The sequence below is a fragment of the Erpetoichthys calabaricus genome, chromosome 6 (genome assembly GCF_900747795.2).
Source record: "Erpetoichthys calabaricus chromosome 6, fErpCal1.3, whole genome shotgun sequence".
NCBI lineage: Eukaryota > Metazoa > Chordata > Cladistia > Polypteriformes > Polypteridae > Erpetoichthys > Erpetoichthys calabaricus.
Genome location: NC_041399.2, coordinates 198,417,609 through 198,444,537, shown reverse-complemented (window position 1 = coordinate 198,444,537; position 26,929 = coordinate 198,417,609). Strand labels below are relative to the sequence as shown.

General features: G+C 41.0%; 1 protein-coding gene across 1 annotated transcript in view; it reads left to right on the top strand.

Moving 5' to 3' along the window:
* Positions 1 to 26,929, top strand: part of sspo (SCO-spondin) — a 417,885-nt gene that overhangs the window by 356,059 nt on the left and 34,897 nt on the right. The window contains exons 96-101 of the mRNA XM_051928802.1: positions 115 to 276; positions 4,463 to 4,579; positions 9,195 to 9,333; positions 12,172 to 12,371; positions 17,691 to 17,861; positions 22,563 to 22,690. Coding sequence (XP_051784762.1) covers positions 115 to 276; positions 4,463 to 4,579; positions 9,195 to 9,333; positions 12,172 to 12,371; positions 17,691 to 17,861; positions 22,563 to 22,690 — 917 coding nt within the window. The remainder of the gene's footprint in view (positions 1 to 114; positions 277 to 4,462; positions 4,580 to 9,194; positions 9,334 to 12,171; positions 12,372 to 17,690; positions 17,862 to 22,562; positions 22,691 to 26,929) is intronic.

Below are 26,929 nucleotides of genomic sequence, written 5' to 3'. Positions count from 1 at the left end.
ATGAAGAATAAACATCTAAGGGCATCTGCAGGGAGGAATTGTAAAAGGCAATATTTTGTATATCTGAAATACTAATTTTAACTCCAAGTTATTGACTTTCTTTTTCCTTCTAAGATTTATGTCAGTGGAGTTCCTGGAGCTCCTGGAGTGTCTGCAAAGAGCCATGTAGTGGAGGTTTCCGTATCAGAAAAAGACATCCAGAATTCATACAAGACGTCCACAGCTGCCAGGGCAACTGGTTCCAGTCTCAAAGCTGCAACACAGCCTCATGTCCAGGTCAGCCTACTGAAACACCAAATGATTTTGATTAATCTCTCAGAAGAAGTTCCTTCATTTTGCTGGTTGGGGGACTTCCACAGAATTTCTGTTAGTAGTATGAAAGTATGAAATGAGATGATCTACGCCAACACGCTATACAAGGGCACTGTAACTAATAACAATAAACTGAGAGGATAGTAATAACAATGAAATGAATGGAAATTGAGTACTTGAGACTTTTACATAACACAAGTTCTATGTATTCTCTGCTTTCCTAAATGAACTCAACTTGACATACACTTCTTGTAAAACTGTACCATAGATGGAAGTCATGTAAAGTCACTAGGCTGGAGAAAAATCTTATATTTCACAATAAATAACACCTGCAATCTGAATTACCAGATTGATTATTTACTTACTGTACATCACATACCTGCCTTTATGAATCTACACTTTTAGGAGATTGACTGCTGAAAGTAAACAATTTATTATAGTAATGGTGATAATGACCATCCACCTTAAAGGATATATGTCAGTGTGTCTTTTTGTGTGTCTGTCTGGTTGACATCTCTGCCATTCTAAAAATTGGCACATCACAACCATTTTTAGTAATAAAATACATGCATTTGTCATTCCAACAGATGACACATAACAAACATTGACACTGCTTTGATGTATCCCAAATCAAACGGCATATGACAGACCTTTGTATTGCATGGTGCGCTGCAAACATTAACACTGAGGTTTACATTGATTTCTTAGATTTCAACCCATCTTAGATGGGGGACACAGCTAGTTTTCCAAATAAACTGTAAACTATGAACAAAAGCTGAAAGTTCTGCAAATACTTTCTGTATTGTTCTTGATGGTGACACTAATAAAATTCTCCTCCTTGCATGTCATTTTGCTTAAATAGAATAGCTCTCCTGAATATTAACAGCTTCCCCTTCCAGATTTCCTTTTTCTCTTTGAACTGGATTTACCTGTGACCTTATGATTGAAATTCGTGTCATTTTGTGTCATCATAGTAGCCATCAAGTGTGACTGCTAACCTGAAATGAGCAGTTGCCTTTTCTATGGTGTTAAGCCCACAGGTCATATTTGCTCTTTGCAGCGTGTACGTGGAAAAACACTCAAGAGCAGGACAATATTGAATTTTACACAATAGCAGTTTTCAGAATCATGACAACACTTGTATAGTCAAAATTCAAATAAACCATTTTATTAAGCTTACATAAATTACTATTTTCTGACTTTTTCTCCCACTGAATGCCCCATGTAGGATGTGTGAGGAGTCTCTGTTTCACCATCCAGCCGGGATGCCCATACTATTAAGAGATGTACAACTTAAGAATGAAGCTCATAAATTAGAAAAAGTCTACATTAAATAATTTTCTCTATTTGTGGTTCAGACTGTTTTTCAACAAATAACTCAAACACATTTACTACAATAAACCAAATAATATAATTTATTCATAACATAATAATAAAAGATGGTACATATGAACATATATATAAACATATATAGATGAACAACAATAACAGACAACACAAAACATAAATGTATGCCAGCTTAGTTTGAAACTTTCTCTCTTTTATAGATAAAGGCACATAACTTATGAATTCTGATCTTCCAATTAATGTGGTGAAGATGGATACGTTCTTTTGGTAGTTAAGTTTCTAGCATTTACATTGTGATGGTGATGTCAATTTGCTCACAGCTAGTCTAAACTGATTTACCTCCCACACAGTTTGTGTGTGTTTGTGTGTGCGTTAGAAGTTCTTCTGCACTTCCCTACTAAATTTAGGAAGAGAATTTTATAACTGCTAAAAGCTTGTCCATCGCAAGGGTTGTTATTTTTCCATTACATTAATACCAATAGCCAGATAACATTAGCTGACTTTATCGTAACTACTGAGTTACAATCAATTGTTCTCAGAATCAACGTATGTCTCCTTATGGTTGGGTTCCTGTTGACTCCTGCTTTGTTCCAATCTTTTTGGGTTGGCTTGTGGGCGGATGTTCAGCCTGCTTTTTCTTTCTTCTCCTTCATTGCCTTGGTTGCACCTTGTAGTTGCAGGCTGTACTGCAGTTTTCCCTGAGATTTTACATACAGCATAAAACTCTTTTTCTAACATACAATTTATGTGTGCTGGGTAGTCGGTGATCAGTCAATTCCCATATTTAACAATAAGAACACGTACTGTATGTCTCTTAGTCGTGCACTTTGCTTTACTTTAGCAAGGTGTGGACTCATGGCACCCTTGTCTAATTCTGATACAGACAACTTTCTACTCTTCCAGTCCAGTACCAGATTGCCCTTCGAAGTAAAAGGGATCCCTCCAGCCTTTGTTGCAGCCACTTCCTAGGCAACATGGGTCTTGCTGTAGGAGTAGAGTTATAGCCAGGCCAAGAACAGGGAGAGAATACAGAGAAAGCATAGACCTGCTGCTTGCAATGTTTTATAAAGGAAGGAGTCCACATATTTCCATTGGTTTCTTGGGTGCACATAAGTTTAACCTTTTGGCTAACAACTGATGCAAAGTTAAGTTATGGTTCTTTGTCCATCAACCAAGTGTTTAAACGGTGCATCGTGGAGACATCGCTGGATGTCACTTTGTGATTGGTCATTCTAATTACTGTAGATAAGACACAGAATTTGCATTCCACAGAGACCCTGTAGGAAGAACTGACACTAGAGCTGAAGTTTAGAGTGTCTGGCGGCTCCTTCTTAAACAAATGACTTGCGTGCCAAAAAAAAAAGCAAAATGGGTAATGGACATTTTATCCTACATCCATGATGACCTTTAAGTTAGATATCTGGTTAGCAAATAAATCAATTATGGTGTTAAACAGCCTGTAGCAACAATGAATAAATATTAATGGTAATACTAAAAATAAATACCTTATGATTTCACTTGACTTTACCGAAATGATAATCTAATCCAAATGATAAAGGATGGATCAAACCAGTGCTGGACGTGAACCACACAACACTTCTGTCATCAGAACGTCATACTGCAGAGAAGCACAGAGGCTATCCCAGGGACAGGTGTGAAAAAATCAGAGTTGAGTATCTCCTGAAAGTCAAGCAGGAAATGTTAGTGGGGTCTCTGTCAATTAAATACATAGAGAAAATAACGAATTAATTAATAACACCGATGATTCTACACATTTCCAGGTCATTGTAATTTGCAGGCAAGGTTGTATTTTAGGACTTCACAGAATAGTCTGTAGCGGGGCCACATAGTGTTTAAATGTCAGTTCTGAGTGCGTCTCGTTTCATTGTCCCGTTTACTGTTTGTGCATCAGTTTATGCCGTCCCCGTAAAAAGGGGGACGGATGATGGAAGGAGACCACAGCCGCCAACCTGGAAAACACCTGTTTACAATCATTCAATCCCAGCCATCACAGGACTATATAAGCCATCAGGAGGAGAAGGAAAGGGAAAGAGGAGAGAAGGAGATTTTGTTTCAACATTACGACCATGAGCAACCTGTACCTGTTTTCCATATTGCGCTTATCCATCCAGTTTGTTTTCCATCTGCCGGATTTATTTCAAGGACCTCACCATGAGATACCCCGGGGTAGGACTTAATCATCCACCACATACACGAGGATTCACGGTGAGGCTGTTCCATTTTTTTCCGGGGAGAATCAAACAACTCTATCACTAATTCAGTCATCCGCTTTCAGGACAGTTTCATTATTACCGGACTCACGTTCTCATTCATTTTCAGTTTATCATTCATTGTTGTTTTCGTGTTGTGTGTTTATTTGTTACAGGGACAAGGGAGGGTTTTTGTTGGATATATTTATATATATTTGGTGGTGTTTTGTTATTGCTGGGGTGGAGGGATATTTGTATTTATATATGTTTCTATTTTTTTGCATGTCTTGTTTCACTTAATACATATAATCTGTTTAATTTTACATCCTGTTTTTGTGCTCATATTTTTCACCGTCAATTGTGGGGGGAAAAGTTTAATTGGTAAGAAGTACGGCTTGATAGTTAGATTATTTCTCAGTTAAGTATCCAGGCCACTGGTCTTGGAGGTGTAGCTGCCGGCTGGGTAAAAGGGGTCGGCAGTTACAAGTTAACCCAGGAATACCCTGGTTGATATTTCATGTGTGTGCTGTTGTGCATCGATTGTTATCCTCTCAATACTAAGGATCAATGACATTTGTCTCTCCTCTCATTAGGGGAGAGTTGTGAGGATCGAGGAAGAGCCTTTCTAGTGTCATGTGCCAATCAGTGCCCACGATCATGCACTGACCTCTGGGAGCATGTACAGTGTCTTCAGGGAGCCTGTCGTCCAGGTAAGTTTCATGAAGACCATACACAGGAATGGCAGGGCAGCAAAAATGGTGGCGTTTAACTCAATCAGCCAATTTCTCTGTTCATACTTGTCATTTTAAGCAGTTGTCAGGGGGAAAAAAAGAAATAGAGGATGAAACCAAAACCAAAAACTACCTACTTAACTAATATTTTCCACAAGTTGTTTCATAAAACTGCAAACAATTAAACTTATTAAGTAATTAACTACCTTTATGTAACACACATAAATGTGTCCATTAAAATAACAGTAATCACTTATAAAAAACAGACCTGTTAATAAAGAATAGAAAATTAACGCAAAGAAAAACAATTTAAAAATTGATTCAAGAGGAAACAATAAAAATGAAAACTGCAAAACAAGAATTGAAAACTCATGCAGAAAACCTAAATCATTATACAAAGAAGCAAAAAATAACAAAAAACAAGAAAACCAAATAGTACTTAACATGAGACAATGCTAACATTCCAACAATTTGTAAACCTCTGGGGTTCCAACTCCACATCCTGACATATATAGTGAGGATGGTCCCTAAAAGGTTAAGTCAAGGTGGTCCTGCCTTTTGGGGTACCACCCACAAAACCCAAGGAGCATAACAAAATACACTGAAGAAACATAACAATATTAACACGATATGAATAGTAACAAAAAAAAAAACTTAGAACGGACCACCGAATGGAAAATAAACATAAGCAAAGGAATAAAATAACCCATTCAATGCAGACACGTATTTTGAACTTGGTGAACTTGTCTTTTCAAGCATTTTTCTTAAACAGTTAGGTCCATAAATATTTGGACAGAGAGAACTTTTTTCTAATTTTGGTTCTGTACATTACCACAATGAATTTTAAATGAAACAACTCAGATGCAGTTGAAGTGCAGACTTTCAGCTTTAATTCAGTGGGGTGAACAAAACGATTGCATAAAAATGTGAGGCAACTAAAACATTTTTTTGAACACAATCCCTTCATTTCAGGGGCTCAAAAGTAATTGGACAAATTAAATAACTGGAAATCAAATGTTCATTTCTAATACTTGGTTGAAAACCCTTTGCTGGCAATGACAGCCTGAAGTCTTGAACTCCTGGACATCACCAGATGTTGGGTTTCCTCCTTTTTAATGCTCTGCCAGGCCTTTACTGCAGTGGCTTTCAGTTGCTGTTTGTTTGTGGGCCTTTCTGTCTGAAGTTTAGTCTTCAACAAGTGAAATGTCTGCTCAGTTGGGTTAAGATCAGGTGACTGACTTGGCTATTCAAGAATTTTCCACTTCTTTGCTTTAATAAACTCCTGGGTTGCTTTGGCTGTATGTTTTGTGTCATTGTCCATCTGTATCATGAATCAGTTTGACGTCATTTAGCTGGATTTGAGCAGACAGTATGTCTCTGAACACCTCAGAATTCATTTGGCTGCTTCTGTCCTGTGTCACATCATCAATAAACACTAGTGTCCCAGTGCCACTGGCAGCCATGCATGCCCAAGCCATCACACTGCCTCCACCGTGTTTTACAGATGATGTGCTATGCTTTGGATAATGAGCTGTTCCACGCCTTCTCCATACTTTTTTCTTGCCATCATTCTGGTAGAGGTTGATCTTGGTTTCATCTGTCCAAAAAATGTTTTTCCAGAACTGTGCTGGCTTTTTTAGATGTTCTTTAGCAAAGTCCAATCTAGCCTTTCTGTTCTTGAGGCTTATGAGTGGCTTGCACCTTGCAGTGCACCCTCTGTATTTACTTTCATGCAGTCTTCTCTTTATGGAAGACTTGGATATCGATACTCCTACCCCCTGGAGAGTGTTGTTCACTTGGTTGGCTGTTGTGAAGGGGTTTCTCTTCACCATGGAAATGATTCTGCGATCATCCACCACTATTGTCTTTCGTGGACGTCCAGGTCTTTTTGCGTTGCCGAGTTCACCAGTGCTTGCTTTCTTTCTCAGGATGGACCAAACTGTAGATTTTGCCACCCGTAATATTGTAGCACTTTCTCTGATGGGTTTTTCTGTTTTCGCAGTTTAAGGATGGCTTCTTTCACCTGCATGGAGAGCTCCTTTGACCGCATGTTGTCTGTTCACAGCAAAATCTTCCACATGCAAGCACCACACCTCAAATCAACTCCAGGCCTTTTATCTGCTTAATTGATAATAGCATAACGACGGACTTGCACACACCTGCCCATGAAATAGCCTTTGAGTCAATTGTCCAATTACTTTTGAGCCCCTGAAATGAAGGGATTGTGTTCAAAAAATGCTTTAGTTGCCTCACATTTTTATGCAATCGTTTTGTTCACCCCACTGAATTAAAGCTGAATCTGCACTTCAACTGCATCGGAGTTGTTTCATTTAAAATTCATTGTGGTAATGTACAGAACCAAAATTAGAAAAAAGTTCTCTCTGTCCAAATATTTATGGACCTAACTGTATGTTGTTGTGAAACATGTCTAGGGTCCACAGGACAGTTTTAGAAATAGTGAGGCTCAGATGTCGGGAGTGTGGGTGGCTGAGACAGGAGTCAGTTAAACACTGAATTCGTTGCTGTCTCTGCCATGCTGTGCAGTGAGCGGGTAAGACGAGAGAGTAAAGCACTGAGAGAATTAAGAAGGGATCAATGTGATGATGCGGGTTCAGCTCCATGCTCCTCTTCTATTAGGGAGCCCTTGAACCCATCACCGTCGGTAATGTCACCGATGAGCTAGACAGCGAGGCGATAAACAATTGAGCAAGAGGATGGTTATAAAGTGCAAAGTGCTTTTATTAAAACAAACCAAGTGTTCAAATAAAGTGCAGTGTCTCAAATATCCATAAATAAATAATCCAGTAAAAACAGAGGTGAAAAGTGGAGATAAAAACAATAAATAAATCCTTTAAAACAACGAGGTAAAATGTCACTGGAAGCAGTCTTTTAAAAACAAACGATAAACCCGGTGCTTCTTCACTTTAGACTGGCGACTCCCCTGCTACACCCGTCTGGGCTACTCAACAGACAGGACGCTTTTTTGCAGTTGGCCTTCTGCCTACTCCTGCCACAGTTGTCCGACTTGCCTCACCGATCCTCGGCTCCGGTCAGCTCCTCCAGACAACGACATGGGACTCCCTCCCACGGCCAAGGCTCTCACATGGAGGACACCCTATCCCATGTCAAGACTCCCGCTGCCATCCGCAGAGAATCTTCCGCCTTCCTGTCACTCCCGCCCTTCAAACAAAACTCTGCGGGAGCGACAACTACTACTACGCACGAGGTGTCGGCCTAACACCCATGCTGCCATCCCAGCTGCTGTGAGCCTTTACTCGCTCGTTTTCCTGCACCGGCACACGCTCTCTCTCGCTTCCTCCCATAACCTCCATCTTTCTTTCACCTCGTTCACCTTTCTCTTTTCTTTCTTTTTCTCCTCCCCTCCTTAACCGGCTCGCGCTTCGCTATATATGCGGGGAGGACATAGCAGCTGCAGCCCATTAGCCACAGGAACAATCATGGATGTGGGCAGTTTCTCACCTGTGCACTAAGGTGAAAAATGCCCACACCGCAGATCGCCCTGCGGCTTGCTACAGCCACCACGCCCCCTCGCTAAGCCGCGAGCGCGGCGATTATTTATTTAAATAACGAACTGGCCTTTGATGGAAGAGCTGTGGACCCATAACACCACAGTCAATTCTGACTCTGGTTTAATCATTTAAAGGAAACTATTTATTTATTGATTTTAACTTCCTCACAATGGCCATCCATCCATCCATCCATTTTCCAACCCGCTGAATCCGAACACAGGGTCACGGGGGGTCTGCTGGAGCCAATCCCAGCCAGCACAGGGCGCAAGGCAGGAACAAACCCTGGGCAGGGTGCCAGCCCACCTCAGGGCACATACACCCACACACCAAGCACACACTAGGGACAATTTAGCAACGCCAATGCACCTAACCTGCATGTCTTTGGACTGTGGGAGGAAACCGGAGTACCCAGAGGAAACTCACACAGACACAGGGAGAACATGCAAACTTCAAGCAGGGAGGACCCGGGAAGGTCTCCTTACTGCGAGGTAGCAGCACTACCACTGTGCCACCGTGCCACCCCTAATTATTAATTAGCAAAAAATTTTTTTAAAAATTCTTGCACCACATTTTGTTTTGGAAACTATTTGGATTAATTTAATAAAACGCACTATGCACTTTTGTGCACCACTGTGGTGAAGCAGACAACATTAAGAGAATAACATTCGCCATGAGGGTAGTGATTTACAGCCTTGCTTTCCATTTTTTTTAAAATATCTATCAGTAAACAGATGTAATTATCTGGAGGGCACAGGAGGTGTGCTGAATCTAAGGTGCTGATGTGGCTTGATGGTGGCTCAGGGTACTCGTGTCTGCGACAAATCCACAGAGCGCTGTGTAGAAAAGTTGAAGGCCTGAACGTTTGAAGCCAATGGTCTGTTGCTATCCAGTCACTGCTAAACAAACAGTATCAATTAAAAGGAAGCACGTAAGAGTTTAGAAAAGTCCCAATCAAAAAGCTTCAAAAGTGCTTACCACCTCGAGGGACCATTTGAATGCCTGTATGCCCATTTGTGTTTGCACTTCATTGAATAATTTTAAAACTCCCTTGTGTTGGATTTCAGGTTGCCGCTGTCCCAATGGATGGCTGTTACAAGATAACGTTTGTGTTCCCATTTCGGAGTGTCGCTGTGGGCTACACAATGTCGATGGAACCCAAGAGTTTGAACCGGGCACAAAAATGCAAATCAACTGCAACAACTGGTAAGTACAGTGAATGCTCAAGGGAAGATGACTTGATGGCAGGGCCTGTTCATCTTGGTGACGCACTTGCTCTTAAAGTATACTGGCAAAACATTTCAGACCTTTTTTTTGGATTGTTTCTAAAACATATACAATTAATTTCCTGAGCACAAATTTTCAGTGTTTCTATTTTTGTAGCAGAAGCTCCATTATTGTCATATATTGAACTGACGTCTTAGTCTAAACAACACGTTTAGCTTCTGTAGCCAAGTCTGTGAGGAAATGACATGAAAACACAGGTAACAGGCTTAGTCGCTTCTGGGCCATTTCACCTGTTAAGACTGAGATATAGTTACAAGTTTGGTCTAGCTTGAATACATTTGTTTAGAATTTTCTGAGGTTTTTAATATCCAGGATTTTTTTTATATTTATTTTCAAAATGTATGAGCTATAGAATTAAATTTTTATTGTTTGTTTTACCACAGCACAGTACGGGCTACTCAGAGTGGCAGCAGTTTAAAGTAAAAGAGAATCACAAGATGTAATGAATTTGTAATAACTAGTCACAGTTATAAGCAGGAGGTCAGGAATTAAATAAGCAAAAGTCAGGACTTTACACTGACACGCCAGGGACTGTAGAAAGGGAATGAAAATGACCAGGGCCCTCATGTATAAACGGTGCGTATGCACAGAAATGTTGCGTAAGAACGTTTCCACGTTCAAATCGTGATGTATAAAACCTACACTTGGCGTAAAGCCACGCACTTTTCCACGGTACCTCATACCCTGTCGTATGCAAGTTTTCCGCTCGGTTTTGCAGACTGGCGGCACCCAGCGTCAAGCAGTGCTAATGTTCCTGTGTGGTTACCCTTTCTTAGATCCACATCCACGACGACGGCTTTATCAAATACACTGAAATTAACCGCATATCGCTCATAAATTTAATGCATCTGATTGTAATTAACCTGTAACAATATAATGATCCACAGAATGCTCAAACTGCATAACTGTTTTAGTGTTGTTACTCTCACTGCACCTTTTTCTTCTTCTTCTGTCAGCTGCTCCTGTTAGGTGTTGCCACACCGGATCATCTTTTTCCATATTACTGTCACTGCACCACTCGGAGTATTTATATCACTGTATCTGAGTGTGAATCACAGATCTACAGCGATTGGAAAGAGAATTATCAGTATACAGCATCAAGCACTCGCTGCCTCAGCCATGCTGTCTATTGAACTGCTCTCACATGGCAAACGCTTCACAGCCTTTCCCGTTCGGACCTCGCAGTTCACAAACATTTTCATCCCAAGAACTCTAAACGCACTCAGTCAGTCCATCAAGTGCTCCTTGTAGAATTGTTTGTACTTGCAAGTTACCGTGACGTATTTGTACTTATGATACAGTTATAATATTGCACAACCTGAGCCACTTTTTAAAGCGCGCATTTACATATGATGACGATATCATTTTTAAGATGAAATGCAGCAAAATATGTTGATTGTATTATACAGATTAAACTTTAACTTTAACTACATGGTGCTGCAGCGCTAGCGAGCTTGAGCTCCATTCACGGTTTGTTCCTGCCTTGCGCTATTTTCATGCTGTGGCTGGCGCGACACTGGAAGGATAGATGGATAGAATAATTAAACACTACGAAGATATTTCGATGTTCCTTTAAAAGTGTTGAAGAATCGGCGTTCTAAGCTTACAGATGGCTTAACGTCTATTACAGAGCTGATTGTGTGGTGATTGCGTATTTGGAGAAAGAAAAGGAAGGACAAGAATTGGAGGTTAGTACGTTTGAAAGAGACAGTACTGCTGCAATAAAGTATTTCATCAAAGATCGCGCATGGCACAACAAGCATCTTGCGTAAGACATGAACAATCACTACACCACCGTGTTCCCATGTTTAATATCATGCTTTAACTCATATTATCATGAAAATGATATCACGTATACTTCTCAGTATTTTAATTACTCAGAGAGCTGTAATATTACGAATGTAATGGATTCTGTGTCCTGTCGGAGTTAAGAGCACGTAGTGATTCAAGCACATAGAAGATCAAATACAAAACAAAGCATTTAACGTGCTACTTTAGTTACGATGGGATTTGAGAAACTAGTAAATTAAACGATTTTAAGATGAAGTTTTTGATGTTCTACTTTAAGGACAAAATAAACTATGTGATTAAAGTGGAAATTTCAAGATTAAAGTTGACATTTCGTGCTTTTTTCACACTGTGTGCCTTTTTTTTCACTGTACCCTAATAAGCTTTCATATGACACTCAGACGTTGGGCTACGAGTCGCCTTTTCACGGCGACTTTGATATGTGACAACTTCTTTTTTTATTTCGGGCACTGTGCAACTTTGTGAACTTGAGCTTTCGAGTTTCTCCGACACGCTATGTCACTCGATCAACTTCCTTTTGTTGCTTATACCACTGTTTAAACTAACAAATAGTACGTTTATCTTTGCCTCTTTGTATTCACTGAAATTCCTCTATTTTTCCTCGTACTTTTCCCATTGTCTTTTCACAGAACGCTGGGCTTAAGGGCTAATTTATATTGATTTGCATATTCAAAGAGGTGTAATTCTGGGAGGAGTTGGGGCGGGACAGCAAGCGCGTGCACGTGTGTTTATTTCCACGCTGAGCGGGATTTATTTAGTGTAAATTTAAACAGGAATAAACCTTTCATTTATTTATTTCTACAATCCAATTTGACAAATCCTCAATGGTCAAAATAGTCTTACCTTTCCAATGATGTGTTCTAGAAAAGGTTGTTTGTTTCATCAATAACATCAAAGCACTGGCAAACTGATCCTGGATCCTTTCTTTTGTCTCTTTCCTCCTGGCAGCACATGTGTGAATGGCACTTTCACTTGCACAGCGCACGAGTGCCCCAAATACAGCCCCTGGGGTCAGTGGAGTGAATGCTCCATCAGTTGTGGGGTTGGGGTGAGGATAAGGAGCCGGACGTGCGAAGAAACACCCAGAAGTCTACCTTGTACCGATGAGACCTCACAGAGAGACGATTGCCAGCAGCCACCTTGCCCTGGTCAGTAGGCAACAATCTTATGTAAATCTTCTCAGCACAACAGGGGCCACTTCTTGTACTCTGGTTTTTGACTTTCTTCTTTTGGGGCAGTTTAAGGACACAGCTTGACTTCTCAGCTTCTTAAGTCAGAATCTCTCTGACCTTAAATGCCCACCCCATACACTATATCCTTTTACTGTAGCCATTGGTGTTCTTTATTTTAAATTTTTATTAGCCTTCATTTAGAGCTCTTTTTGATCTGATTTTTTAAAATGAATATTCTAAATGTCTGATTTTTGTACAAAACATTTTTTTTTGCACCATTTCTGGTGCCATTTGGATTTTGTCATTGGCATCACCATTTTACAAATCCCATTGCTAAAACATTCCTCATTACAAGGGTCGCAGAATCTGGCGTCATTAATGTAATGGGTTTAATAGTCACCACTGGCAGGCAGGCAGTCCAAGTTTGCGGATGTTTGCATTAAAAACTTAATGCTCTTCCATCTTTTTCATTCTCTCATGCTTATGACTTTTTGGCAACCTTTACTGTTTTTCACTTGATGAAAGTGCGGTTTGATTTTTCAGTTATGATCTCTGTACGTTTTGATAAAATTTCATTTTCTGGTCTATTTCTTTCAAAATATTGTCTCCCTGTTTTCGTGAATATAGTTAGATTGTTAATACTGAAGTATGTAATAACTGCATTATCAAACGGGGATATCTTGTCTAGAATTCTCCTATGCCACTTTTAAAAGGGGGGCTTCACATCCACTTTTGAAGACTTTCTTTGGTGGCTCCTGAAGTAACACTGAATATTAACTCAAACGTGCATTTGTTATTCATAGGTATACATGTAGGATTTTTTTTTTGCTTCTTAATTATTTTTCTTGGGGAACTCTGAAGCTCAAAAATGAGGCCAAGTACAATTATATAGAAGGTAAGTGTATCTGGTGTCATTGTTAGGGCACTGAGCACTTGAAGACTGCCAGTTCATTCCTCATTTTCTGCTCAGTGGTTGACACTTTGCAGATCACTTAACCTTTCTGTGCTCTTAATATACAGGTGCTGGTCATAAAATTAGAATATCATGACAAAGTTGATTTATTTCAGTAATTCCATTCAAAAAGTGAAACTTGTATATTAGATTCATTCATTACACACAGACTGATGTATTTCAAATGTTTATTTCTTTTAATGTTGATGATTATAACTGACAACTAACGAAAGTCCCAAATTCAGTATCTCACAAAATTAGAATATCAATTAAGACCAATGCAAAAAAAGGATTTTTAGAAATGTTGGCCAACTGAAAGGTATGAACATGAAAAGTATGAGCTTGTACAGCACTCAATATTTAGTTGGGGCTCCTTTGGCCTAGATTACTGCAGCAATGCGGCGTGGCATGGAGTCGATCAGTCTGTGGCACTGCTCAGGTGGTATGAGAGCCCATGTTGCTCTGATAGTGGCCTTCGGCTCTTCTGAATTGTTGGGTCTGGCGTATTGCATCTTCCTCTTCACAATACCCCATAGATTTTCTATGGGGTTAAGGTCAGGCGAGTTTGCTGGCCAATCAAGAACAGGGATACCATGGTCCTTAAACCAGGTACTGGTAGCTTTGGCACTGTGTGTAGGTGCCAGGTCCTGTTGGAAAATGAAATCTGCATCTCCATAAAGTTCGTCAGCAGCAGGAAGCATGAAGTGCTCAAAAACTTCCTGGTAGATGGCTGCGTTGACCTTGGACCTCAGAAAACACAATGAACCAACACCAGCAGATGACATGGCACCCCAAACCATCACTGACTGTGGAAACTTTACACTGGACCTCACGCAACGTGGATTCTGTGCCTCTCCTCTCTTCCTCCAGACTCTGGGACCTTGATTTCCAAAGGAAATGCAAAATTTACTTTCATCAGAGAACATAACTTTGGACCATTAAGCAGCAGTCCAAAGGCGAGATGCTTCTGACGCTGTCTCTTGTTCAAGAGTGGCTTGACACAAGGAATGCGACAGCTGAAACCCATGTCTTGCATACGTCTGTGTGTGTTGGTTCTTGAAGCACTGACTCCAGCTGCAGTCCACTCTTTGTGAATCTCCCCCACATTTTTGAATGGGTTTTGTTTCACAATCCTCTCCAGGGTGCGGTTATCCCTATTGCTTGTCCACTTTTTTCTGCCACATCTTGTCCTTCCCTTCGCCTCTCTATTAATGTGCTTGGACACAGAGCTCTGTGAACAGCCAGCCTCTTTAGCAATGACCTTTTGTGTCTTGCCCTCCTTGTGCAAGGTGTCAATGGTCGTCTTTTGGACAACTGTCAAGTCAGCAGTCTTCCTCATGATTGTGTAGCCTACAGAACTCGACTGAGAGACCGTTTAAAGGCTTTTGCAGGTGTTTTGAGTTAATTAGCTGATTAGAGTGTGGCACCAGGTGTCTTCAATATTGAACTTTTTCACAATATTCTAATTTTCCGAGATACTGAATTTGGGACTTTCATTAGTTGTCAGTTATAATCATCAACATTAAAAGAAATAAACATTTGAAATACATCAGTCTGTGTGTAATGAATGAATCTAATAAACATGTTTCACTTTTTGAATGGAATTTCTGAAATAAATCAACTTTGTCATGATATTCTAATTTTATGCCCTTGTATATGAATTATATATATTTTGTATATATTTAAATTATTTATATATACTGTATATATATATATATATATATATATATATATACACGTGGAGTTTGCATGTTCTCCCTGTGTCTGTGTGGGTTTCCTCCGGGCGCTCCGGTTTCCTCCCACAGTCCAAAGACATTCAGGTTAGGTGGATTGGCGATTCTAAATTGTCCCTAGTGTGTGCTTGGTGTGTGGGTGTGTGTGTGTGTGTGTGCCCTGCAGTGGGTTGGCACCCTGCCCGGAGTTTGCTTCCTTCCTTGCTCCCAGTGTTGGCTGGGATTGGCTCCAGCAGACCCACATGACCCTGTATTTAGTATATAGCGGGCTGGATAATGGATGGATGGATAGTGAAGACCAGGGGTGCACCTGCTGCCTCACCCCGACAGAAATAGACAATGCCAGCAGATCAGTTCAACAAAAGCCTTTATTTAATGGAAAGGCACTTAGATCCAGAGTAATCCCGAAGGACCAATACCAATAATCCCAACCTGGGTAAAACTCTGTCCCCTTACAGCCTCTTTTCTCTTTTGAATACGAGCCTCGCCAGCTTTATCCTCTAACTCTGGCTCCTTTTTAAGCCACATCCAGGAGCTCACCAGGTGGTTCATTAAGGAGGTCTGGAATTGCTCCCGGGTGCGTCTGAATCCCAAACTAGGGCTCTGCAGTTCCCTTGCGGGATCCACGGATCCCAACAGGGCTTTGCTGGCAAATAGTAATTCCCACACCGCCCTCCAGGAATCTGAGACACTGTTGCAACCCAGGGGGGCTGGCAAATAAAAGTTCGGGGAAGACAGTGTCCCCCGGAAGTCCTCTCAGACTGTCCTTCCATCTTGGAGGCATCCTGACATATACATATGTGCGATACAGTATCTGCCAAATAATACAAAGAGTACACAACACACGTGTTTTGCCCTTTATTGGGGCTCATCAGGTGTACACACTTTTGCATCCCCTTATGGGGTTCGAACCTCGGATGTCAGCATCTGATGTTTGCTGGCCAACCACAAGCGTTACCTGGTCGGTAACCACCTAAATAGACAGATTGCAATTCAGAATTAAAAATGTAATACTGTACTCCGATCTTCACCCTGTTAAATAAGCGAAACAGCAACTGTGGCACAATGTCACAGGCTTCGCCTCAGGCGTTGACATCCAAAGTTCAATCCACATAAGGAGATGCAAAAGTATGTACACATCGAAACACATATTGTGTACTCTTTGTATAACTTGGCAGATACTGTATCACATATCTATGATCTGCTTCTTAACCTTCCTGTGCTCGCTTTATCTATTAGATATCTGTCTGTCTGTCTATCCATCTGTCTATCATGCTACCCTAAGATGGGTTGAAATCTAAGTAATCCATGTAGAACTCTGTGTTAATGTTTGCAATGCACCATCTGTTGGAATATATTTTGTAATGCATCTGTCATTCCAAGAGATAGCACATGACAAATACATGACAAACATTTATAGGAATAAAATGCATTGCTACAAATGATTATGATGGAATAACAGAGACATAGCAGTCAAACAGATACACAGACACTTGACCTTTTCATTAAGGTGGATGGGTACATCTGTATACATCTGTATACCATGTATTACTTCCTTAAAAGGCTGGCGTCCTTCAACATCTGCAATAAGATGCTGCAGATGTTCTATCAGACAGTTGTGGCGAGCGCCCTCTTCTACGTGGTACGCCTGGACAAACTGGTGAGGAAGGCAGGCTCTATTGTAGGCACGGAGCTGGACAGTTTGACATCCGTTTCAGAGCGACGGGCGCTGAGCAGGCTCCTGTCAATCATGGAGAATCCACTGCATCCACTAAACAGGATCATCTCCAGACAGAGGAGCAGCTTCAGCAACAGACTGCTGTCACCGTCCTGCTCCACTGACAGACTGAGGAGATCGTTCCTCCCCCACACTATGCGACTCTTCAATTTTACCTGGGGGGCTAAACGTTAACATTATACAAAGTTATCGACTGTCTGTATACCTGCATTGTTATCACTCTTTAATTTAATATTTTCTTTATCAGTACACTGCTGCTAGAGTATGGGAATTTCCCCTTGGGATTAATAAAGTATCTATCTATCTATCTGTCTATCTATCTGTCTCTGTCTATCTGCCTACCTACCTACCTACCTACCAACCAACCAACCAAAAAGGCTTTGGGTAGAGTTGAATAGAATTACATATTTACACCCCAACTTGGATAAAGTAACAATAAGAAAACAAAAAAATGAAATCCTTACTGTTTCATCTTCTTAACACTCATTTCATTTGCATATGGCACTTTTAATTTTTTTCGACGTTAATTTGTAAGATGTTTACTTAGGTTTCAGGAGGATCACGTGCCATTGCAGCAGAGCCATTAGGCTGGCATATGGTCTTTAAAGTAGTGCCATGGGACTCCTGCATGTTGGTTTGTCTTTCCCTGTGTCAGTAATTCCTGTTTTCAGACCATCGATCATTACACCATGGGCTGTCATCCTCATTAGCTAAACTTTCTGGACCTTAACATCTGTCTTGGAGTGCAATTCTCATACTGCTTTCTAAATTACAATCCACACCCTGGTCATTACTACCCTTTGGGTTAATTGTTAACTCATTGTACATGCTACAATAAGACCTCTTCTCATTGTTCTGGTATTCCTCTGCAGTGGACTGTGCTGCAAGTGAGTGGTCCGACTGGAGTGAATGCAGCGCCACCTGTAATGGAGGAGTGTCTGTGCGGAACAAAACAATCATCAGACACGCTGAACATGGAGGAGAGGATTGTCCCATCCCTTTGCTACTGCAGAGAGCCTGTAATGCCCACAACTGCACACCAGGTGAGTGTCACCCTCCTGAACATGAGCCCAGCTCTTGGTCATGGTCAAGTTTCATTTGAAATAATGAGCAGACAGAGCATGATATCCTTTCATTTTCTACTATGCAAAAGGGGACTGTATACATTTCTAAATTCCTAGAAGTAGCCATATGAGTTCTCAATTATTAGAAATGAAAGAGACAGGTGGATAATGTGTCCATCCAGGATTGTCCAATGTTTCATCCATCCATTCACTCGATTCCTTTACTTCAGTTTTTTGAGCCATAAGCAGATAACGCCTGACAGTGTCAGATGAATGGAAGAAACAAATCCTGGAGAAAGGAGTAGCCCGACCATCACAGGACACAGTCGGTTTATAATCTCAGTGTCACTCAGTCCACCACAGAAAGTCAAGACACCAACTAATTGAACAAGCCACACTTTCAGATGAGGTAGGAAACCCGTGGAAGTCGTGTCTACCATTTAGCATCTAAGATAAATCACAGCATGTTAGAGAAATGTATACAACACAACAACTTACCAGTTGCCGAGAAAATGCTCTTGAGGGGTCTCCTTCTCTTGGACAGGCGTCTGACAAATGTCTGCTTCACAACTTGTCCCCAGCAGTGAATTCCAAAGATGATGTCATTTATCAGTCACTCCATCATCCTTGGTGCATGTCGACCAGTTTCTAGGAAGGAGATCCTCCATCATTGACTTCTTTTCCTGACTGCACATATTTATGGAGGAATATTTTGGACAAAATTAAATAAGTTTGCAAAGAAATACTGTAAATGTGTGACGTAATATAACAATTAATACATAACAAAATGATATTTGAGCATAAATAATTAAATGTGTCATAAAATATGTTTTTTTTTTGTTTCATGTTTCTTTTTAACACCTCTCTAGCTGCATACCCGTGCAATTAGAATTCTTTACAGTGATCCCTCCTCGATTGCAGGGGTTGCGTTCCAGACCCCCTAGCGAAAGGTGAAAATCCGCGAAGTAAAAACCATATGTTTATAACATGAAGGATTCACAGCATGAAGGTGCAGCTAGCAAATCTGCATGGACCAGAACCTCAAAGCAATTGTGGAATCCATGCTATGAAGGCTGACCTGAGGCTGTTCTGAGAGCAGAAGGAGGCCCTACCCAATATTAGTATAGTGGTCCCACATATAAATTGCTGTCTTTGTTCTTTAGACAACTAGACAATAATACCTTAAAAAAAAAAAAAAAGCCACACTTACGATTGCTTGTATCCTTTCACTATACGTAAACTTATTTTGTTATTTTACAAAGATATAATAAAATGGGATAAGTAATACACTTGCATGCTTCGGAAAAAGAGAATATTGAGCTCCTGTTTGCTCACTGGGATTCTCCGATTCTGGCACTCTATGGGTGACAGGGCCTGTAGCTCTATAGTACTCAGACTTTGGAATGACCTCCCAAAATTAATGAGATCAGCAGACTCACTTCATTCTTTTAAAAAAGATCTTAGCATTTTACTCTGGTTTATTGTCTTTTATTCTATTTAATGCTTTGTGTATCCATCCTCTATCTATCTGTTTCAGTGTTCTATTCAGGAAACATTTGTATCCAATGTTAAATACACCTGCTGTTTCTTTCTGATACTCTGTGAAGCGCCATGAGCAAGGAAAAGGCGCTATATAAATAACATGTATTATTGCTCCTAAGAATTTGATCAGTGAGTGCATATTCCTTCAGCTATTTTCTCATTTATTTATTTCAGTGAAACTACTACTTAAAATAAAATGCTGTCAAAGTGGAGAGGGTGGGCATTGGCAAGTGTGGTTATTTGACTGAATTTTCAGCAGAGTGGCACACATCTTCAGCAGTCAAGTGGCACATTTGCAGCAGATACTGTACATCAGGCATAGAACCCTCAGAGAATGAGGAGTTCAGAACTTCTTGAGTTAAAGTAGCCACTTCACACAGCAATTCTGGGCAACTTTTCCTGATGCTTGTCCATTACTTTAAACATCTTTGACCCTACACTTTGTTCGCCTTGGGAAACCACTCATTTTGTCTGAAAACTTCCTCCATACATACTTAGTTAGCCCAGCCTCTGTGTGTAATGAAGTCTGCTCCGCACAGGTACCTGCAAGTTTCAGTTGTGATTCAGTCTGCTATTTAATGTCACATTGCAGCTCTGTAAATGATTCATTTCTCACAAATTACAGAAATGTGCAACTTAAACCAGTGAGATATCAAAAACAGGGTAAGGTGAAGAAGGGAAACACACAGGAGAATGAGGAGAAATGGTGATGAGTGGAGGAAGAGGACTCTTCAGTGCGATGTATGAGAACCAGAAAAGTGCACTTTATATAAGGCCTTTGATGGTTATCAAATAAGGATTTTGAAATTATCATTTAGGGTGGCACGGTGGTGCAGTGGTAGCGCTGCTGCCTTGCAGTAAGGAGGCCAGGGTTCAAGTACTAAGTTCTCCCTACATCGAGTTTGCATGTTCTCCCCATGGGTTTCCTCCGGCTGCGCTGGTTTCCCCCCACTGTCCAGAGACATGCAGGTTAGATGGATTCAGTCAGTCAGTCATTGTCCGACCTGCTATATCCTAACACAGGGTTACGGGGGGTCTGCTGGAGCCAATCCCAGCCAACACAGGGCGCAAAGCAGGAACAAATCCCAGGCAGGGCGCTAGCCCACCGCAGAGTTAGATGGATTGGAGATACTAAACTGGCCATAGTGTATGGTTGGGGTGTCTGTGTGTGTTTGCCCTGTGCCGGACTGGCTTTCTGTCCGGGGTTTGTTCCTGCCTTGTGCCCTCTGCTGGTTGAGTAAGGCTCCAGCACCCTGCACGACCCTGTTCAGAGCAGAAAATAGGCAAAAAGAAAAGTAATTTCATTTCTGCCAGTCACTTGTTCTGGTCTTTAGAGTATTCTCTTGATTTGTGTACTGGGACTTTTTTTACCTGGGATTGGCAACTCTTTCTTGTGCTTCTTTCAGGTTTTTTTGTTATTTTTTATTTTTGTTAATGTTTTTCGATAAAAATACTTTGCTTCACGGGGTGAGAAACCTTGAAAACTCTGGCTTGAAAAGAAAATTCAAAGCATTTTTGATATTTCAAGACTGTGAAGTATATATTTAACTCTCAAACCTACCATGTTTCCCCGAAAATAAGACCAGGTTTTATATTAATTTTTGCTCCAAAAAATGCACTAGGGCTTATTTTCAGGGGATATCTTATATTTTTTCATGTACAACAATGTACATTTATCCAAATACAGTCATGTCATCTTTTTATGGAATATCGTCATAACTCCCCACATTCAAACCCTGAATTTCAGCCTGAATTTCTTGCTACTCCAGCCGCTTTTAGGATCCTCCAGGATCGATGTGCGTGTTTTGATGTTTGATGAATGGTTCGGTGTGGTGAAGCAAAATGCCGACATACAAATGTATTCATGTTGCTTTTATATTCAAGTGTCACATATTCCCCAAAGTAATGACACAATACATTTTTAAAGAGTCACATACCATCTTCTGTGCTGTCTTTTTTTTTGCACCTTTACAATACCATTAGAATGTACGGCGGCATATTTCAGCCAGAGAGAAAAAAAATAAGGACATAATGAAAATGTCTATTTTGTGATTAAAGTGGAAATTTCGGCTTTAAACTTAATGTCAATTTTAACCTCGTAGTTTACTTTATCATTAAAACAGACCGTCGCAAACGTTATTTAAAACTGACCCAGTTGTTAAATCGCTACACGCTTCCTCCTGACCTGACAGCAGCGGCAAGCAGCATCGCCACACAGAACACATTCAATTTCTGATATTCCAGCTCTCTGCACATTTAGAATCCTTAGATTTATACTTGATATCACTTTTATGATGAAATGCATTAAAATATGTATGTTACATTTTACAGATAAATCATTAACTTTTTTTAAATAATGAATACTGTACTGCTAATAGTTACACATATGGGGTGGCACAGTGGCACTGTGGTAGCGCTGCTGTCTCACAGGGAGTCACGTCCCTTGTGATCCTGGAGCCTGGAGTTTGCATGTTTTCCTGGTGGGTTCCCACAGTGTGCTCAGTTTTCCATCCGAAGACATGAAGGTTTAGGGACTTATTAAAGCTACAATGACGTTAGTGTATGTGTGTGCTTGTGTTCGCCTTGCGATGAGCTGATGCCCCGTCCAGGGATTTTGTTTCTGTCTTGTGCCGATGCTGCTGGAATGGGCGCATCCCCGAATTGATGGATGTAATCATTAAACATCCTTTTCAGAGATATTATGGTAAGGTATCCTCGGAATTTAATGGATGATTCGGGCACACACGTCACATCGTGTGAAGTATAAACCTGGCCTTAGGGTTTTACTTTTCAGCTGATGATCTTGACTAGGGCTTATATTACAGAGCAGCCTGAAAATCATGCTAGGGCTTATTTTTTGGAGTAGGTCTTAGTTTTGGGGTAGTTGTTGGGGGCAAGCTTGTCTAGGTGAGCCTCTTCTGATCTGCTTCATGGGTATTTGTGAACACCTCAACACCTTTTTGTCATGTTTAAAAAATTTGCACCATTATAAGATATTTGCCACAGCAAATAAGAATACAATGTATTGGTATTTTATTTTGTATTTTATCAATGGCTGAGTAGCATAAAATTAATTTTCATGTTGACCTGTTGTTTGCAGAAACACAATTAACACATCACACCCTACTTTTTCAACAGAGTGCCCAGGTACCCAAGTATTTAGCAGATGTGCCAATTCCTGCCCTCACAGCTGCACTGATCTACGGCCGGAGTCTGAATGCCTACAAGACAAGTGTGACGAGGGCTGTGCCTGTCCATTAGGGGAGGTAAGTCATGAAAGAGACTTAGTGAGTCATAATCATGTCATCCTGCTGCCCTCGTGAGGACAACTTGTGTACCTGTCACACTGAATAAGAACAACACATGTCACAAATGCAAATGAGAATGAACAGGTCACACTTCAACATAAGGACAGTGAGATACACATAGCTGCAGTTACTGCTGGGCAACTAATTGATACTACAATGCACCAAAGGTGACACTTACAAAGGGGGCTACCTAAAGCACTTCTATAAGTCACTTACCTGTCTATAAGAACTTTAATAAAGGGGGTGTTTGTACGGCAGAAGAATAAGTGACTGGGGGAGGCCCTTCAAGCTCCCCACTAAAATGTTACATAGATAAATAGATGAGGTTAGGTATTGTGGGGAACAGCCCGGACACAGACAGGTAGACACGATGGTTTCACCCAACACATGTTTATTAATCATATTTACAGTGCCGCAGCACCAATCACCCCTCAAGTCCTTGGCCACAACATAATGCCTTCTCTGTCTCTGGTCCGCCTCCACTCCTCTCTACCAAGCTTCGTCCTTCTTCCACCCGACTCTTGCCTCTGACTGGAAGGGCTCCAGCTGCATCCCGAGGGCTCGTAGCCACACCCCTGTGTGGCGGAAGCTCCAGCGGTGAAACCGGAAGTCCACCGGGTGTCTCCAATTCTCTTCCCCCCAGCACTTCCTGGTATGGAGGAAGTACTGAGGTCCAACACTCCCAAGGCATTGGGGCACCCCCTGGCAGTGACCATGGGCCCCTACAGGGATGAGCTTCCAAGCTCTGTACCCATGGTCCCTACAGCAACCAGAGAGGACGCCCCCTTGTGTTCCGGAGGATCCACAAGCCCTCCTCTGGTCCTCCTGGGCGTCCCGGCCAGGCATGAATGCCCGCCGGGCACCACAGTATGTTTAGCTGTGGACAATGGCTGTCCCTCAGAACTCAGTCCTTTGATAGAGTCAGAGTTAGACAGACAGAGGGTGGGGGAAATAGAAAGTAGTTAACTGTTCAAAATGGAAAATTAACTTTTTACATAAGCTCAAGTAATGTTTTAACAAATATCAACAACAACCCCGTAGTCCAGATTCAAAAATTACAGAAAAGACAAAACAACTTCTGATTTGGCTAAAGACAAAAAGAGCAGATACAGTCACCATAAGGCACTATACAGCGTATCGCTGTAGGTATGAAGGAAGCTCCATTGCGTTTCTTGACACACTTCTGATGAATAATTTGTTGGATGAAAGTCTTCAGTGTTAGTGTGTCACATTGAAGGATGTGCAGCATTGTTCTTAATGGCTCATAGTTTTGTTTTAATTCTCTCTTCCTCTACGACGTCCAAGGGTTCCAAAGTGTGTCCCATAACTGTGCCTGCCCTTTAATTAGCTGGTTGAATTGGTTGGCCTCTCTTGAAGTGGTGTTACCAGCCCAACATACCACAGCATCAAAAATCACACTGACCTTCACAAGAGTTGTAGCAGATGTGAAAGATGTCAACTGCCTCATAAAGAAAACACTCCCCTTTCTTCTATAATCCCTCTGTGTTATGAGAACAGTCCAACCTGACATTAATTTGGACCTCCAAGGACTTGTAGGAGTGCACCACTTCTACATCCACTCCCTGAATAGTGACCTGACATAGAGCTTCTTTGGTTCAGTGAAAGTCAATAAGCAGTTCCTTGGTTTTGCTGATGTTGAATTGCAGACAATTCTCAAAGATCTCCACCTGACTCCTCTCCTCTGTCTCACTGGTCTTATCAATACACCTCATAACTGCATAATCATCTGAGAATTTCTGCAAGAGACATGACTTGAAATTATATTTAAAGTCTGAGGTGTAAAGGATTAAGAAAAAAGGAGACCAGACTGTTCGTTGTTGTTCACATCCACATTGCAGACATGGTCCTTGACCTTCTCAGACTGTGTTCTGCCTGACAGATAGTCCATTATTCAGGACACCATACACTCTGACCTTACCCTTTAATAGAGGTGGTTAGATGGCATTGAAGGTAAAGGAGAAATCAAAACACAAAATCCTTGTGGTACTGCCAGCTCTGTCCAGCCTTGTGGAGCAGATATGTAGATAACTGCATCCTCCACTTCAGTTTTTATCTGATTAGGCAAACAGCAGTGGGTCCAAGTGGTCTTTCACATGAGGACTCACATAGCACAGAACTAGTTTCTCAGGTACAATTTTAAAAGAGTAAATAAGCAAAATATGTTCTAGGTACATTATCTACAGTTATTTTCTTTGCTTTGGATGTGTTTTGCATCAATACCATGTGGACAATTTTAATCTTTGTTTAAGTAGCAGAATGTCTCATCAGCAGTACCATATCTTGGAATATTGCTCTTTAGTATAGACCAGGGGTCTCCAACACATCGCTCGTGAGCTACTGGTAGCTCGCAACCCCTTTCCACATAGCTCGCCAAAGTGTTAATGAATCCTACATACAGTAAATTTGAAAACTTGATTAGACAAATTAGGGGTGGGCGATCTTTCCAAAAAATCATATTACGATCCTTTTAACACGAAATCACGATCCACGATCTGATCTGAATCTATCTTTTCAATGTGGCAGACACTTAAGAGAATATCTGGACTCAAACTCATCAAGACCTAAGTGACACTTTATTTTAAATATCAAACAAAGTTGAATTCAATTGTTCTCTCGTTCGCTAGCTAAGCGGAGTTAAGGAACACACCCTGAAGCCGGCGAGTGAGTGAGGAAGACCCCTTCCATCAGCCCGCCGCGTGTTTCTCAGATTCACACAAATAAATCGGTACTGCAAGCGAACTATGATACATAGCGAAATGAGAGAAGTCGCAAAATCAACCGGAATATTCAAGCAAATTATAGAAAAAAACCCGATCTAAATCCGTTAAGTAGTTCCCTCGTGAAAACCTGACAGACATACAGACAGACGGACATTGGATTTTATATATTATATATTAGTAAACCTTCAAACTAATATGCAGTTAAAGTCTCGACAGCATTCTCGGCATTTCTGGAGCTTAGTAGAGCCAGATAACTATAAGAATCTTCACCAATGAGCTCTGAAAATGTCTGCTTTGTTTGGGTCTCCATACCTCTGTGAGTCTGACATGAATGTCATGAAATCAAAGTTCAGAACAAGATTGACGGACAAACATTGAAATGACTCCATAAGAGTGAACCTCAGTGGCTCCACTCCACCAGACACCTGCCTCTCTTGTTGACTCCATGCAGTGCCAGTCATCTGACCAACTAAAAAACACACCACACATGCAACTGGACCTGTGAATAAAGTGACACAGTGACACGTGACAAAATGACAAATGGATAAAGAATATCTGTGGATTTGGAATTGCATTGTTTCGTTTTGACAGAATTCATGTTTTAATTCAATAGTGTGAGATATGCTAGAAAATGCATACAGACATACAAAATGCACTTGCAGGTGAGCTAAATATGTTTTGTGATGTTTTAATGGAAAATGTGAGTTGTGGACACCAACATTTTGTAAATGTTCAGGCAAAACAAGAGTATTCAGTTTGTTTGGGTTGAAATAAGCTATGAAAATAAATGTTAGAAAACATGAGGAGCTCTCGGTCATTTTCATTTTGTAAAAGTAGCTCTTAGGGCAAAAAAGGTTGGAGACCCCTGGTACAGACCTTATCACAGCCAGGAAGAGAAACTCGTGGAGGCCACAATAAAAGTTGGGGAGCCAGCTGGACAACCCTGTTTAATGAAAGAAGTACAAATGTATTGTAGCTTGCTAATGATAAAAATGTTGGCCATTCCTGCCACGACTACAAATAAACAAAATGGCCACCACTGGTTTGTAGAATGTTCGAAAAGAGAATCTTGTCAGTTTCAAGCAGCTCAGGAGATCCTTCCACGTCTGAGTTCAGGGTCCTAATGAGACATGGCACTCCGGGCACGCTCTCTTTTACTGGGACAAGACGGAAAGGGGCGGGGCTTTCTCTAGTGTTAGTTGCCAAGGGTTTTCTCCATACTGCAGATGAAAGAGAGAGAGAGTAGTTAGCGGCAGTGCCTCCCTCTAGTCTGGGGTGGAATCGCTTCTCTTACTTAAGCCCTGAATGTGGTCCTCAGGTTCACATGAATGACAACTTCTTTGTTTTATTGATCTTTATTTTGGTGATATTACTGCATTTGATTTACTTAATAACATCTATTGATTTACTTAATAGCAGTTGAGTGCACTTGAAGAGTGCTCCTGGTTTTTATGTT